This window comes from Rutilus rutilus (assembly GCF_951802725.1).
Source record: "Rutilus rutilus genome assembly, chromosome: 1".
In the NCBI taxonomy this organism is placed as follows: Eukaryota; Metazoa; Chordata; class Actinopteri; order Cypriniformes; family Leuciscidae; genus Rutilus; species Rutilus rutilus.
The window spans coordinates 50,707,146-50,724,712 of NC_140209.1; the positions used below are offsets into that span (position 1 = coordinate 50,707,146).

The window sequence follows — 17,567 nt, forward strand, 5'->3', positions numbered from 1 at the left end:
CTGCAGCTGAACCACGTGTGACTTTTCAGGGCTTTAATTATTAGCAAACGCAGGTTGCTAAGAATATTTGTCACAACCTTTCAGAACACCCCGGGGTTTCTCATGTGTGCGCCGGTGTCACTTTGTATTAGTGTTTGTGAGTGTGTTTGTGTCTGTGGAGTGTGTATCGGTCTGCATTTAAAGACAATCTCCATGGCAACCAGGCGAGGAGTGTCAAAACAGTGCCTAGAGAGGCTGATTTTCACCATGGCTCGGAGAGAAAGGCGTTAGTACTGTTGCTTGCTCGGAGAAGAGCAAGAAATAAACTGGAATAAAAAAAGTGCATACAAAGGAACGCATTTGTGTTGAATTGAAGATCTGGTCTGGTAAAACACAGGTTTAGGGTTCGGATGAGCGGTTGTCCATTCTGCCACCATTGTCACTTTAAGCTAGATTGCTGCAAGTGTTCTGTAAACGAGTCTGATATTGAAAACACATAGAAAATAAATGCTCCCTTTTTAATAAAAAAAAACGAATATACATTGGTTAGGTGACCGAGATTTTTGGTAGAAATGGACAGATTTATCTTGAAATATTGATACTTCCAATACTGATGTTCTATTTAGACTATTGGGTCACACATAATAATACTGACACTTTTATTTATTTTATTTATTGTGAAAATCATGAAAAATGAACTGTTAGCAAATTCTGTTGGATAGTATTTGTTGAAAATTGTTGTTAAATGATTGATCAGGAGGATTTTGTTTTTATCAAAAAATAAAAAAAAACAAAGTATGATAACTATTATCATTATTAAATGTAACATTTATTTAAATATAATATTAAATCTAATTTTTTATTTAATGTTATATGATTATTATATATAATATATATATATATATTATATATAATAATTTACTGTAAATTAACAGCAAAATGTCCCATTTGTGTTTGCATCACTTGCCATCATTAAAAACTTTACATTTTCATTCTATATTTCTGCATTAGCCCTTGAAAAACCAATTCTGGTCAAACCATCAGTCTCTGTCTTATAATTTCCTTTCATCATGCACTTAAAATCAACACACAGCTTTATGTACTGATGGAAAGACCCTTGTGTGTGTGCGTGTGCGTGTGCGTGTGCGTGTGTGTGTGTGTGTGTGTGTGTGTGTGTGTGTGTGTGTGTGTGTGTGTGTGTGTGTGTGTGTGTGTGTGTGTGTGTGTGTGTGTGTGTGTGTGTGAGTGAGTGTGAGAGAGAGACTGTGTGAGAGACTATGTGACTGTGTGTGAGACTGTGTGTGTGGCTGCTCAAATTCCAGGACCCTCCACATCTTCCTGTTTTTAACTTTGGTGATGTGACATGCAAAGAAATGAGGGTTTGTTTGTGTGTGAAGGAAGGAGGGGGAGCAGCATGCTGTAACGCTAACACACTGCACTTTCCCCATGCATACCAACTAGTGAGAGTTTAGAGTGTCTGAGCCAAAAACACACAGTCAAACCAGCTGCAATCCACATGCACGCACTGCAACTGTGTGCATGAATGTGGGGTTTCTAGCTCATGTTAGCACTTATCAGTATTATCTGTCAGCTTGTGTAATCTATGGTTTTTGTGTCATATGCTTGACATGTTCTGTTAGTATGGCAGATCTTTGAAGTACGGTGCATCGAGCAGGCTGAATTTGTTGTCATTTCTTTCTTTGATAGGGGGAATAATTACAGAAAGTGAGCCTCAAAACTCAAACTCAGATGGCTATATAAACCTTATGAACCTTAGTCAGGTTTGAAAATGAGGCTATAAAGGAGAGAATTACATCCATTCCATTGGTTTTAAGTGGTTTCAGTAAGTCTTAGGCCACAACTCATTTTTATTGTTTTGTAAACAAAACATTTTTCAGTAACACTTTACAATAAGGTCTCATTGGTTAACATTAGTTAATGCATAACATGAACTAACAATGAGTCATATTTTTACAGCATTTAGGCTATTATTCCTTTGATAATGTTAGTTAATAAAAATGTTCATTTTAGTTCACAGTGCATTTACAAATGTTATCATATACAACTTTTGACCTTGTAAATGCTGAGATTAACATTAAGATTAATAAATGCTGAAGGATTGCATTGTTAGTTTATGTTAACTAATGTAAACAAATGAAACTAGGGATGCACCTAAATTTCGGCTACCGAAAATGTTCAGCTATTTACATTTACGGGCCGAAATGGTTTTGGAGGGCCGAAATCAGGGACACAAACAGATGTTTAATTATCCCTTCTCTGATGGCACGTTTTGAATGGCAAAATTTTCATTTTGGTGCATCCCTAAATTACACCTTATCATAAAGTGTTAACTTTTATATTAGTATTTATTTATTTAACTTTATTTTTTGACACCTTGGAGGTTCCTGGATTTTGAAGATTTCATTGCATCAAATTTAATGTGGCTTGTACACTGACTGAAGTCTGTAAGTTTCTTCTGCTCTGTGGAAAGAGTTCACAGAGGATGCATGTGTTTCAGACACATCTGGCCTGTGAATTTCGTGTCGTCCCTTCCAACATTCCTTCTGAGAGAGACTGAGAAAGAGGTACAGAAAAGGAGACACCAAAAAGGACTTTTAGTCAATGATATAAAACTCACAGATGGCACTTGCACTGCACTGTTTCAATTGGCCTATAAGACATGAGTGACACAATCTGTGTTTACTGGAATCCAGATATTCTAGAATTGAAATGTATTGAATTTTCTCATGTAATGAAAATCACATATTCAGTGATGCAGGCAGTATAGACATGATTTTAGTATTATATACAGTTGCATTTTCCCCTCCCCTCTTGTACAGCCGTCAAGAGGAAGGAAGGAATAAATAAAAGCAGGAGAGGAGGGGGATGGAGAGAGTGAGAAGAGGGGGTGGGGGGTGGGAATGGCACAACGATGTCATAATCACAATCGCCGGGCCGTTGCCATGGAGACAGAGACATGAGAGCAGGCCGATGGCATTCACAGTGAGGGTGCTCCGACCTGCTGTTCACTTCAGCGCTGAGATACAGGAAATATTTTTAGATAAGAGATGGAGCAGATCTGAGGAAGGGAGGAGTAGGAGAGAGACGGAGGTGTGAGAGTGGAATAAAACGATGATGTGGTATATTGAATCTAATGTGCTGGAATATTCTGATGGTAGTTGGTTTTAAATGGTTTCTAGGTGGCCTATATGGCTGGTAGACCTGGTTTCAAGCTGGTTAGAGCTGGTGACCTTGGACCAGCAACCATTTTTCAAGAACCAACTTCAGCAGATTTGGCCCAGTTTTTCCCAGCAGGAAAGATAATATCCAACAAAGTCATGTTATGAAATGTCAGTGGAAACATGATTTGATTTGGTATTTTGGGACCGTAAAGGGATAGTTCACCTAAAATTGAAAATCCGGTCATCATTTACTCACCGACCTCATGTCGTTCCAAACCCGTGAGACTTTCATTCTGCTCAATTCATATGGATTAGTTTTATGATCTCTTTATGAACTTTTTGAAACTTCAAAGTGGTAGTTGCATAGACTGTCAATGGAGGGACAGAAATCTCTCAAGATTTCATTGGAATATTTTTGTTTGTGTTTCGAAGATGAACAAAAGGCTTACTGGTTTTGAACGACATGAGAGCAATTGATGACAATTTGTTACAATTTTGGGTGAACTAACCCTTTTAAGATCCAAATAAAGCACCATAAAAGTAGTCCATATGACTTAAATGCTATATTCTTCTCAAGCCATATGATAGATTTGTGAGAGAAACAGATTCATATTGAAGACATAAAAGACTAAATCTTCCCCTCCAGTGTGCAGTTAACAACAGTCAGTAAGTTCAACTCAAGGAACCATCTTCTTCTTTTTTCTTTTCTTTTTTTTCTTAGGCTGATCATTTTAGTCATTCATAGTTCAACTTACTTTCTTTGGTATGGACGTTATAGACATTATATAGAACATATTGTATTGTATAGACTTTTATAGTGTTTTTTGAGCTCCTTCATTGTTTCCCACGTAAGAAAAGAAGTAATAAATGAGAAAACATTTTTACGGTAAAATATTCCTGGAAATGAAGGGATGAAAGAATTAAATGTACTGGGTGAGTAGATAAAAAGAGGGAGATGAAATAAAAGGAAGTGAGTGATTGTGAAAGACACAAGCTCAGTGGTATGGGGTGGGCTGAGGAAGTTGAAAATGAGAAATGTTGAAGGGGGGTGGGGGGAGTCAATGTCTTTAATTCTGCTGCATTATGTCCTTCTGTACCCAACAACTGATGTGCAGAATTATCTGTAGTTTTCCCAGAAGAAGAGAAGTTGACGGCAGCACAAGCGGAGAGGCAGATGGGTAATGAGCACTGCGTTACTCCGCTACTGATGCAGATTTCCTCCATCAGCAGTTTTTGATATTATTATTTCCCACTGCAGTAGGGCATGGGAAGAAATGGAATAAAAAAAAATAAAAAAAATCTGTAAAACTTGGAGATAACATTCATAATTGTGACATAAACCTTATTTAGAATAAAGTATTACCTTTGTTAGCTGTATAAGAAACAATGGTATAAGGAAAAATCTGAGACTTAAATCTAATATGTCATTTAAAATGTTATATGCTGATTAATTAACAAAATGCTCACATTAAATGAAATGAATCACATTATATTACTTTAATAATCAAGATGGCCATAAATCGGTGCAGCTGTGATTCAACTGTAAGCACTGAATGATTCAATATTTTTAAACAAATCTGTTGAATGCACGTGTCTGCCACTAGTTTCGTTCTTGAATGAATCAGCATTTTTGAACGACTGAGTTGAGTGAATGTTTTAAAGGAACACTCCACCGTTTTTTCATATTAAACTATGTTATTCCCTTAACTAAGACGAGCTGATACATACCTCTCTCGTCTCAGTGCGTGCACTCAATCGCTCTGGCGCGCGGCGACACTTTGATAGCACTTAGCTTAGCCCAGTTCATTCATTAGGGACCAAACAGAGATGAAGCTAGAAGCGACCAAACAGGGAAAACGTTTTCCCTATTTAAATACAGTTACACGAGTAGTTACACGACCAAGTATGGTGAGACAAAATAAAACGTGGCGCTTTTCTAAGCGGGTAAAAAGGATAGTCGAAGACGAGTCGAAGTGCTCCCAAGTGCTATTCCGCCATACATTATAGTTATCCTTTTTACCCGCTTAGAAAACCGCCACGTTTTATTATGTGTTAGTCAAAATAAAACGGGAAATAGGGAATTATATAGGGAAATTAAATTAAATAGGGGAAACGTGGAGGTGTTTGGTCGCTTCTAGCTTCATCTCTGTTTGGTCCCTAATGAATGAACTGGGCTAAGCTAAGTGCTATCAAAGTGTCGCCGCGCGCCAGAGCGATTGAGTGCACGCACTGAGACGAGAGAGGTATGTATCAACTCGTCTTAGTTAAGGGAATGACATAGTTTAATATGAAAAAACGGTGGAGTGTTCCTTTAATGATTCACTCATCAAGATTCTTCTTTTGATGTGTTTTTGAACAAATCTGTTAAATGAATGATTCAAACGACTCACTCACGTGTCAGCATTTACTTGTTAGCGTCATCCTCTGGTTCAAATGGAAAAAGTGCCGCCCTGTTTTCTGCTCTGTTCTGCTGCCCTCCATCTCATTGTTTTTAACGTGCGGCTTTAGCAAGCTTCGATCAAGAACAACTGTAAACAGGAAGCTGTTACCACAATATATTCAGCTGAGGTAACACAAGTGCTGCTTAAAGACTCATGGGTAAACTATGGTGCTTTATATAGAATGGGACTCTGTTTCCGGAGCAAGGCTGTTGTAGTCCCCAACTATTATTATAATTTATAAATGAACCCACAGTGATACACCCATATGCTCGTGTGGTTTCATGGCCCCAGTCTCTCTGATGGAGAACATGATGCATGACTGTAGCTGTAAAAACTACTGCTTTAGTGGCACCCAGGGCTACAGAAAAATAATCTTCACTGAGGAAGATGAAGATGAATAATATCCACTAGCGGTACCAAATGGAACTGTAAAATAATGATTGTCTCCCATACAGGCCATCTGACATTGTTTGTCAGGTTACAGTAGCATGTCTCAGTTAGCACCTGCTGGTAGATGTCATACCTACACTATCTGTACCCTGCTTCTTTCTCCATTGACAGTCATTCAACAAATAGCTGTGTATTCTGATGAGAATTGTTATATATATATATATATATATATATATATATATATATATATATATATATATATATATATATATATATATGTATATGTCTGCCCTGATCCGGACACTATGTTGCTGTCTGGGGCAGATAGCAGACCCTGTTGTGCTGACTGATTGACCAGTGTCTGAACCCAAGATATATAAATAAATAAAAAAGCTTTTTTGTATAACTATACTCTATACATACTCAAGCTTTGTGACTTGTTTTCTCAGGTTTTCACCACATACTCCAATGAGGACTACGACAGACGCAATGATGATGTTGATCCCATGGCGGCTTCGGCCGAGTATGAGCTGGAGAAGAGGGTGGAGAGACTGGACCTATTCCCCGTCGAGCTGGAGAAGGGTACGTGACTCGCCTTACTAGACCATGTGTGTTTTTAGAGCCTGTGTGGTATGTCCTTAAGGGTCCTTAACTTCCTGTTTCTAAACAAACTGACTGAAGCAGCTTGTTTTGGTCTGTAAAGTAAGCAGCTTTTGCTGATTAGAAAGTCTGAGGGGTTGAGCCCTCCCTCCTAAAGCAGTCTGGCGGTTACCATAGCTACTGTACGTGAAATATCACAGCGCAGACATAGATGAGTTGTGTCCAGATGTGTAGCTTTTATATTGCAATGGTAAAATGAAAGTTACATTCAATCTGGGCTTAAAAAATAAGTGATTAAGAACAAGATCATTCCAAGAGGATTATTTGAAATCAAATGTGTTTATAATTGCTAAATAATTATAATCTCAAAATCTGGTCACAGGATTTACAGTCACAGGATTAGTCACATACTAATTCTAGATCATTATCCCAATTTAAAAGCCTTAAACCTCTCTAAAGTGCCCATTTACAAATTAAAGCATTATATATCGTTTATATACTATTATAATATTTGTTAATATTTTGAATTGCCACCTATTTACTTTTATACTTTCAATTTTAGTTTGTTTTAGTAATTTTATGTGCTTTTGTAATTTTTTAGGTTTTTTATATTTCTATATATCTTTCTATATATTTCTATATATCTTTTTGTATTTTAGTACTTACATTTATTTCAGTTAGTTGTTGAAGCAACATTTAAAATTTTCTTAAAATTTTACTTTAGCTTTATTTGAATTGCCGAACACTTTTTAAAACATGTTTTAGTTTAAGTTAACAAAAGCAACACTGATTTAAAGATTATGTTTTAGTATTTTGATCATAATACTACCTAGGTATAATAACTAAATCAGTCATTTCCACAGCTTTGCAGCCTATAGACTTGATGTCTTCCTGCATATTATAACTCTGTGTTGTTCATTTACGAGACATGCGAACTAGTCATGATAACACTGTGATTCCTTCCGGTCAGATAAAGACGGATTGGGAATCAGCATCATCGGGATGGGTGCCGGTGCAGACATGGGCCTAGAAAAACTGGGAATCTTCGTCAAGACTGTGACGGAAGGAGGAGCCGCCCACCGAGACGGGAGGTCAGTAAGAGAAACTGTGATGCAGATACATACATTTATGCTCATGCTTAAGTGTACATGGTTTTGTTATTTTATAAAACAGAAGTTCATCATGCTTGACTGAGAATTCAGTCAACACACATGCAGGGAAGGAAGGATGGTGTAGTTTATTGATCTATATTCAGTTGAATCTGACCTTGCAAAGTCATCTGGGAATTTTCAGACCCTGGAGTGAATCATGGAGGTCGTGGAGAAGTTACTTCTACCCTTCAAGCTCAAGAGGTTTAATAACAGTAATTCAGCCTAGAGAAGCCCCCTTTTGCTCATGACGATCCGTCAGATCGCAGGAGATTCAGCGAGTGTTATGATTCTTAATAAAAATTCATAACGTTAGCTATTTCTCCAGGCTTGAGTCAGTAGGTTTGTGGTGCATTGCAGTGGCTACAGGAGACATACAAATCTAATAAACCAATGCTAAAATGTGCTGTAACCACATGTGTTTTTCCAAGCACCTCATCCTCACTTTCTGGCTCCTGATTGGTTTTTCTGCTGTCAATCAAACGTACAGCTGCCCTGACAAACAGGCTGCTCGGGCCGTTTTGGATGGGGTTGGATAGTTTGACGTGTTTTGTGACTGAGAGGGTCGATCGATCATTTTAACGACCTGGAATACAAGAAGTGGTTTAGTTAAGTGGGGCACTGATTCACTGCTGCTGTCGGTCAGTTTTCAGGTCTATTTCAGACCGAATAAATTATTCCTTTGGCAATGTCAATTTCTTTACACATAGAGTGATGAGATTGTTCAGTAACTTGGCCCAAGATGAAGCAGCTATTTTACAAATGTGCTTTTTTTCCTGGTTCTTCTTCCCTTCGGTAGGATCCAGGTGAACGACTTGATCGTGGAGGTGGACGGAACCAGTCTGGTGGGCGTAACCCAGAATTTCGCTGCATCGGTCCTCAGGAACACCAGCGGCACTGTCAAGTAAGGACACAAAGCAACATTTGCATAGCGACTTCATTTTTTAAAATGTTTTGGAAAGTATACTAAAATACAGTCAAATCAGTAGTATTGTTAAATATTATTACAATTTATACAATCGATAGCCTGGCAAGCCAGACGTACATCAAGATGTTTAGTCTGGCAACTCACCATAGACACGGTCAATCTGATGGGCGGGATAAACGGCAGTCTTTCAAATTCCCTCTGCACGCAATAGGACAGCGCTTCAACCAACCAGAGCGTTTTCCCAACAGCGGAGCTTAGTTGATAGATTCAACTTTTAAATCTGGCCGACAAAACTACGAACACATCTTCCTTTTTTTAAGAATGGCTTAAGTGCCGTTCTTTGTTCTTTTCTCAAAGAAAAACTTAACTCCAACTCCTCCAGAGTTGCGGCCAAAGCCGTTTCGAAAGACCGCTGTTCTCCATCCGCAGCAGCCATTCTTTGTTTTCAAGTGGCAGGGAGCCGTCGCAACTCTGTCGTCATATGTTAAGCCCGCCCCTGCCTACTCTATACACGACGTGATTGGCCTGACCCAATTTAGGTTTTTGCAGCAAAAAGGTCTATTGAGAGTTGCTAGACCCACCCTGGCTGCAAAATAATTTTGCTGCCGCTAGGGTGCGTCTAGATTTCTAGGCTATACAATCGACACAATCGTAATATATATATATAAATGTAATTTATTTCTGTGATCAAAGCTGTACATTACTCCAGTCTTCGATGTCACATGAACTTGTGTTGACGAGGTGCTGCAGCCTGCTTAATATTTTTGTGGAAACTGATGCACTTTGTCTAGATTTTTTTGATGAATTCAGGTAGACCTCAAGCTTTAGTGTATTGGAACTTAATTTCCCTCTATTTAATCAGCATTATCTTCTGTTGTCTCTGACTCACTATCATCTCTAATAGTGCCGTCAAATAGATTGCTGCTTTCTGTCACTTTGACCTGTGTAGTTGTGTCTACAATCAAGATGAGGGATTGGGTTGTGGCAATTCAAACAAGCTCACAAATCTGCGTCCTGTTTTCTCTTAATCTGTCCTCGCTAGGCATGGATGGTCTATGATTGTAGTGCAGGAAAATGGAAAATGTGATTAATAGACGAGGCTTAAGCGCAGGAACATGTTTAATAATAACTTTTATTTTTGTGGAATACCTTGATTAAAAATCAGTCGCTTTTAATACAGTTGAATGCATACATCAGGATGGTGATGAAGTTTTTGATATTATTTGATTATTTTTTAGAATGAAGGTCTTTTCCTTCCTGTAAATCTGTATACAGTATATTTTCACTAGACATCACGCTTCAAAACAGTACAGGAATGGCAGCTAGTCCACTAGGTCACCTGATTGGCTGGTGTTTGTGTTGCAGGTTTGTGATTGGCCGAGAGAAGCCGGGGGAACAGAGTGAGGTGGCCCAGCTGATCCAGCAGACACTGGAACAAGAGAGATGGCAGAGAGAAATGATGGAGCAACGCTACAACCCCTACATGGAAGAGGACGAAGAGGTAAAACTTCATAAGATACAAAATGGACCCTTTAACAGTCAACTTTTTCAATTTGTGAGTAATGCAGAATTAGTGTTGCATTTTGGACTTTTTTTTTTTCACTATTTATTTAAAAGTGAAACATTTGCAATTGTAAAATATAAATTCTATTAGGGCTGCATGATTATTAAAAAAAAAAGCCGAAATCAACTTATTGTGATTAACAAATTGCAAATGCTACGATTTAAATAAATACATATAAGTATGCGCTGCATGTTTCAGAGTGAAGCGCAGCACTGTGTTCTGACTCGAGAGCAGCTCAATACCTGCCGGAGTTTGAAACGACTCGGTTCGCAGTAAATGCTGCGCCACACAAACTCAATCTCTGCATCTGCAGTTTGGGTCGATTTAACGTGCATTTGGGAACGCAACATGCGCCGACCATCTTCACATACTTCTAATAAGAAGCGCTTATGAACAAAAGGGAAGCTTTAATGTTTGAAAATAAAGAAATCAAGTCAGCCATAAATATTAGTTGTGTAATTTCATACTTGTAAAATAAAGAGAGATATTACAGTAATATTTCGAATTTTTTGTCATTTTTAGATTTTTATTTATTAATAACAATAATAATCATTATTATTATTATTATTATTATCACTATTTTATAGCCATATTAATATACAGGGTGGGCCATTCATATGGATACACCGTAATAACATGGGAATGGTTGGTGATATTAAAGTCCTGTTTGTGGCACATTAGTATATGTGAGGGGGCAAACTCCTCAAGATGGGTGGTGACCATGGTGGCCATTTAGAAGTCGGCCATCTTGGATACAACTTTTGTTTTTTCAATAGGAAGAGGGCCATGTGACACATCAAACTTATTGGTAATGTCACAAGAAAAACAATGGTGTGCTTGGTTTCAACGTAACTTTATTCGTTCATGAGTTATTTACAAGTTTCTGACCACTTATAAAATGTGTTCAATGTGCTGCCCATTGTGTTGGATTGTCAATGCAACCCTGTTCTCCCACTCTTCACACACTGATAGCAACACCGCAGGAGAAATGCCAGCACAGGCATCCAGTATCCGTAGTTTCAGGTGCTGCACATCTCGTATCTTCACACCATAGACAATTGCCTTCAGATGACCCCAAAGATAAAAGTCTAAGGGGGTCAGATCGGGAGACCTTGGGGGCCATTCAACTGGCCCACGACGACCAATCCACTTTCCAGGAAACTGTTCATCTAGGAATGCTCGGACCTGGCACCCATAATGTGGTGGTGCACCATCTTGCTGGAAAAACTCAGGGAACGTGCCAGCTTCAGTGCATAAAGAGGGAAACACATCATCATGTAGCAATTTCAAATATCCAGTGGCCTTGAGGTTTCCATTGATGAAGAATGGACCCACTATCGTTGTACCCCATATACCACACCAAACCATCACTTTTGTTGTTCCAACAGTCTTGGAGGGATCCATCCATCCATCCAACAGTTTCCTGGAAAGTGGATGGGTCGTCGTGGGCCAGTTGAATGGCCCCCAAGGTCTCCCGATCTGACCCCCTTAGACTTTTATCTTTGGGGTCATCTATTGGTCTATATAATAACCAACTTTTGACTTTCAAACTAAAACCAACAATAATTGAAATACTTAATATCCAGGGGCAAATTATTCCACATTTGAGCCCCTAAGTATTCGAAAGTTTTAAACGATATACTGTAATATCCACAAGACTTTGCCTAGCATTATAAAAATGTCCCTCACTTACCCGAGAAATATGTGTTAAAATATATAGGAGCTTTAATATTGATTATCTTGTGTACCATTTTTTTTATTTAAAAAGTGCTACTCTGCTTTCTATAGGTAACCAATCAAGTTGTCTAAAATGGGACACATCAACATGTGTAAAACTACTAAAACCTACATCCAACCGTATCAATTTATTTAGAGATTTCTGTAACTCATCCACATGAATGACCAGATTTGAAAGTTGTACATTTAGCTGTTTTTGGGGCTTGAAGTTAGACTGGAAATCCCAGTCAGTGTGTGTGTGTGTGTGTCATACTTTTACACAACATTTGCTGATGGCACTGACGGTCAGCAGCTTTCTTGGAGAATACGGACACAAGATTACTGTAGGGCCGTCTTCATCACAGCCTTGTCAGCTGCCGTCTGTTTCTCAACTTTGTATCGGTATGAGTGGGGTTTAGGAGGCTCAGTTTGTGTTTGCCTTGAATTTTAAACAACCACGTTTAAGTTTCTAATTCGTTCAGCTTCATATTCACAAGTAAATCGTGGGTGGAAAGGACAAACTTTCCATGTTAAGAAATGCTTAACACAAATACTGTAAATAATACAGACAAACAGTGAAAGCAAGTAAGAGGGGAAGAGTCAAGTGACTAATTTCAGACAATGTTTCGTTTACTTTATAGACTGTAATCATATAAATGTAGTTATCTGCAACAGCATGTTTTTCCATCTCTAACATATGATTTTCACTTGAGAATGTGACATTAATGGGGAATGATATTTTACCTTGTTCTTGGCAGTGCATCAACACAGCTGAGGTATTTAGTTTTTTATGACATGTTCAAAATGCTCAACTCATAAATCAAGTTAAACTGAAAGACATTTTTTTTTCAACAGCTAATACAATCTTATTGCGTTCATCTTGCTGTGAGACTGCCATGCAGTGGAAGACATGATGTCAACATTCCTTCATCGAAACGCTCTTTCAGAATCCATGATATAACAATAAATAGCTCTGTTTTAAAGCATTCATTGCTTTAACACGTTCAACCTGTACCTCCTCTACATGACTCATGATTGTCCTCCACACTGGCCCACTTAGCTATGGCGTGAAGGGATTTGATGAATAATTCAGATATTAAAGATTGACAAGTTCTCACATTTGATATTTTTGGAGATCTTGGGTAGGGCAGAATTCCATCACAGTGCATCTCACGGCTTAATTTGCCAGCTCAGTGCCCTCTCAGCACGTTCTCCTCCGCAACACTGAGCGCACGTCAGTCTGATGTTATCTTAACGTTTGAGAAGTGCTAAAACAGACAGTTTGTCTGCTCCTTCACCCACATGGCAGAGTTGGACCCAGGGAGACAACGACAAACTGGGCTCACTGAGATAGAAAAACACATTTGTAAATACAGAATATCATTTTATTCAGCAAGGACACATAATTATTCAAGACTGCAGTAACTGGGATGGGGGGGTACAGGTTTGGAACAAATTGAGGGTGAGCAAGCGATGACCGAATTTTCATTTTTGGATGAACTCTCACTTCAAGATGACATAATAAGATATTGTGATTCTTCGTTCTTTTCTTGTAATGCTGAACTGATACTAACATACAATATTAACAAGATCAAAACTCTACATCAGAGGAACCAATATTGTCACAAAGCATTTCTGTCACATGTGTCATGAACTGTGACTGGTTTCCTGGTAAGAGTTTACACTGTTCACTCATCCAGACAGGAAGTCATTGTGCGAGAGTTAGTCTGCTCATGTCCTAACTTGTAGGGGAAGTCCATTGTTAAAAGGATGTTTGTTATAGTAGTGTATTTGCAGTGGTTTTTAGGGAGTGTTGGGTGTACGACAGGCTTTTGGGGTGAGAGTAATAGCCGGTTTGGGATTTGGAGAACATGCTGGTTGTTTTATTTCAGATGTGTTGGGGCATGCAGAAATACACAAGAGACTTTGTGTGTTTATTTAAGGTCCAAGATATTCTCCAAGGTTTTGACAGCTCCCAAGTCACTTCAAATGTGGCACATCAATGTATCAAGCGGTTGCAGTTCTTTTAATTAGCTTTTATCCGGCTTTACTTCATCTTCCTGCAGCTGCACAGTCAATTCAAAATGGTGGTTGGCCAGTCACAGGGTTTTTTTATAGTGTCCTGGCATGCATTTCCCCTTGATCCAATTGGTTTCTGCCTAGCTTAACTCTGACATCTAGTGGTTAATGTTATTAACACACTGATCAGACACCAATACACACCCAAAGTCCTATAAATAAACTTATTTTGCTTCAAAATCCATAAACATAAGATTAAAATCAGATATACAAATCTTATTTGCACGTGTCTCAATGTCTTTCTTTCTTTGTCTCTCTCCATTTCTTGTCCATGTTCAGACGGGTGAATATGCCACAGATGAAGAAGAGATGAGCCCCATGTGTCCTAATGCCATCGAGGTGTTTGACCTGGCAGAGAATGAAGACATGGTTTCTCCTGTGGAGATGGACCCAGAGAAACTTGCTCACAAGTTTAAGGAGGTCAGTAGAACATACAAGGAACTTCTAAACCTGGCCACTCGTTAACACATGACCTGAAAAAATATGCAAACCTGTTCAAACTGTCATTATTGACTTGCCAATATCCGATAATTATATTTATATTTTGAACTATAGGTATCATTATGAATGTAGAGTTTTTTAAACTTTTTTTTATTTTAGTGTATTGTTTTACTTTTATCTATCTATCTGTCCGTCCGTCCGCTCCGTCTGTCATCCATCCATCCATCCATCCATCCATCTATCCATCTATCTATCTGTCTGTCTGTCTGTCTGTCATCCATCCATCTATCTGTCTATCATCTGTCTGTCTGTCTGTTTGTCTGTCTGTCTGTCTGTCTGTCTGTCTGTCTGTCTGTCTGTCTGTCTGTCTGTCTATCTATCTATCTATCTATCTATCTATCTATCTGTCTGTCTGTCTGTCTGTCTGTCTGTCTGTCTGTCTGTCTGTCTATCATCCATCCATCCATCCATCCATCCATCCATCCATCCATCCATCCATCCATCCATCCATCCATCCGTCTGTCTGTCATCCATCCATCTATCCATCTGTCTGTCTGTCTGTCTGTCTGTCTGTCTGTCTGTCTGTCTGTCTGTCTGTCTATCTATCTATCTATCTATCTATCTATCTATCTATCTATCTATCTATCTATCTATCTATCTATCTATCTATCTGTCTGTCTGTCTGTCTGTCTGTCTGTCTGTCTGTCTGTCTGTCTGTCTGTCTATCATCCATCCATCTATCCATCTGTCTATCTGTCTGTCTGTCTGTCTGTCTGTCTGTCTGTCTGTCTGTCTGTCTGTCATCCATCCATCCATCTATCCATCTATCTATCTGTCTATCATCCTTCTGTCTGTCTGTCTATCTATCTATCTATCTATCTATCTATCTGTCTGTCTGTCTGTCTGTCTGTCTGTCTGTCTGTCTGTCTGTCTGTCTGTCTGTCTGTCTATCTGTCTGTCTGTCTATCATCCATCCATCCATCCATCTATCCATCTATCTGTCTGTCTGTCTGTCTGTCATCCATCCATCTATCCATCTGTCTATCTATCTGTCTGTCTGTCTGTCTGTCTATCTATCTATCTATCTGTCTGTCTGTCTGTCTGTCTGTCTGTCTATCATCCATCCATCTATCCATCTGTCTATCTATCTGTCTGTCTGTCTGTCTGTCTATCTATCTATCTATCTATCTGTCTGTCTGTCTGTCTGTCTATCATCCATCCATCCATCCATCTATCCATCTATCTATCTGTCTATCATCCTTCTGTCTGTCTATCTATCTATATATCTATCTATCTGTCTGTCTGTCTGTCTATCATCCATCTATCTATCTGTCTGTCTCTCTATCATCCATCCATAATTATATGTTTCAGTGTAGAATTTTAAGTAAATTCAGATGGCAAATCGTTATGAACAGATTAAAATTTGATATTTAAAAATTAAAGATTATACTGTTTGAATTTAAATTAGGGGAAATTAAATTAGGTTTCTTCCTGGGGAAAATAATATACAAAAAAAAATTAATATTGATTTATAACATTATGGTCACCAATATTGTACATCCTTAAAATAAGTCTTACTTAAAAGTGCCTAAATATATTATTATATAGCTTCAATTTAATTGGAATAGTTTTGTAGACATGCATCTGTAAGATTTTAAATCAGTAATCTAGAAAAATGTACATTAGCATTGCTTCCATTGGATGCTTCAGTACCCTCTCCATCTCTGTCTCCAGCTCCAGATCAAACATGCTGTGACCCAGGCTGAGATCCAGCAGCTCAAGAGGAAGGTATGACTGACCGTCACAGACACCACTTGTACATGTCATTTTGTTTGCTAGCTTTTAGATTTTAAGGTTTCAGAATAATAAACATGTGTAAGAGATCTTTAAACAACCTTTATTTACCCTTGTGACAAGATCTCTCTCTCTGTCTCTATAGCTGGCTCACGCTGAGCAGGATAAGCTGCGCTGGCGGATGGAAAGGGCTCAGTTGGAGCAGACGGTGAGAGAGAATAAGGAGCGGATGGAGAAGTTGGAGGGCTATTGGATGGAGGCTCAGAGCTTGTGCCAGGCAGTGGACGAGCACCTGAAAGAGACGCAGACGCAGTACCAGGCGCTGGAGCGCAAGTACAGCAAAGCCAAACGCCTCATCAAAGAGTACCAGCAGAAGTGAGTGCGGGAAATGGTGGATAACAGCCAGTCAGACTCAATATAATGACTTTAATCAGGATTACAAAGCTAAATAAGCGTGTATCATATGGTTTGTGGTTGAAGGATTTGGACAAAACTCCTTCATGTGACCCAGCGAAAGGGTTTAAACTAAGCTGTGTTTATGTGTGTGTCCTAATGCAGAGAGATTGAGTATCTGAAGAAGGAGACTGCGCAGCGCAGAGCACAAGAGGAGTCAGAGGCCAGCCACAAGGTGGAGACAGAAAATCTCCAGGAGAAGGTGCGTTTGGAAATCAGTATTTCCAGAAACTGCCAATGCAGATCATTCTCATTCACTCATACATCAGCTACGTTTACGTGCACCCAAATAATCAGATTGATGGCTCAATCGGACAGAAAAGCCTTCGCGTAAACATCTTACTCGATCTGATTGAGCTCAATCTGAATTCGATTTAGATTGGATTGAAAGGGGTGGACCTGAAATTATAATCTGATCAACAGAAAGAAAATTAAGCGTGTAAACGACTGCAATGCCTGTGTGGTCTGCATACTTGAATGCAAATACTAGTTTTATACTACATTATTGGTTCCTGCTAAAACAAACATCACTCTTAATATTTATCATACAAAATTTGGGGTTTGAGCAGCATATCATCATATTAGAATGATTTCTGAATGGTCATGTGACACTGAAGACTGGAGTAATGATGCTGAAAATTCAACTTTGACATCACAGGAATAAATTACATTTTGAAATAAATGAAAAGCCAAAACAGCTATTTTAAATTGTAATAATCTTTCACAGTATTACCGTTTTACTGTATTTTTGATCAAGTAGACGCAGCCTTTGAACGGCATTTAAATTATTTACGAATAAAAGCATCTGCCATGTTTATAAAAATGTAAATATTAAATGAAACTGGCTTAAAC

The 17,567-nt window shown here is 38.6% G+C and overlaps 1 protein-coding gene across 1 annotated transcript in view; it reads left to right on the forward strand.

Moving 5' to 3' along the window:
- The window catches only part of ppp1r9ba (protein phosphatase 1, regulatory subunit 9Ba), a 44,371-nt gene that overhangs the window by 23,091 nt on the left and 3,713 nt on the right, over positions 1–17,567 (forward strand). The window contains exons 3-10 of the mRNA XM_084434671.1: positions 6,442–6,574; positions 7,563–7,683; positions 8,540–8,644; positions 10,034–10,169; positions 14,307–14,447; positions 16,203–16,256; positions 16,408–16,637; positions 16,821–16,917. Coding sequence (XP_084290797.1) covers positions 6,442–6,574; positions 7,563–7,683; positions 8,540–8,644; positions 10,034–10,169; positions 14,307–14,447; positions 16,203–16,256; positions 16,408–16,637; positions 16,821–16,917 — 1,017 coding nt within the window. The remainder of the gene's footprint in view (positions 1–6,441; positions 6,575–7,562; positions 7,684–8,539; positions 8,645–10,033; positions 10,170–14,306; positions 14,448–16,202; positions 16,257–16,407; positions 16,638–16,820; positions 16,918–17,567) is intronic.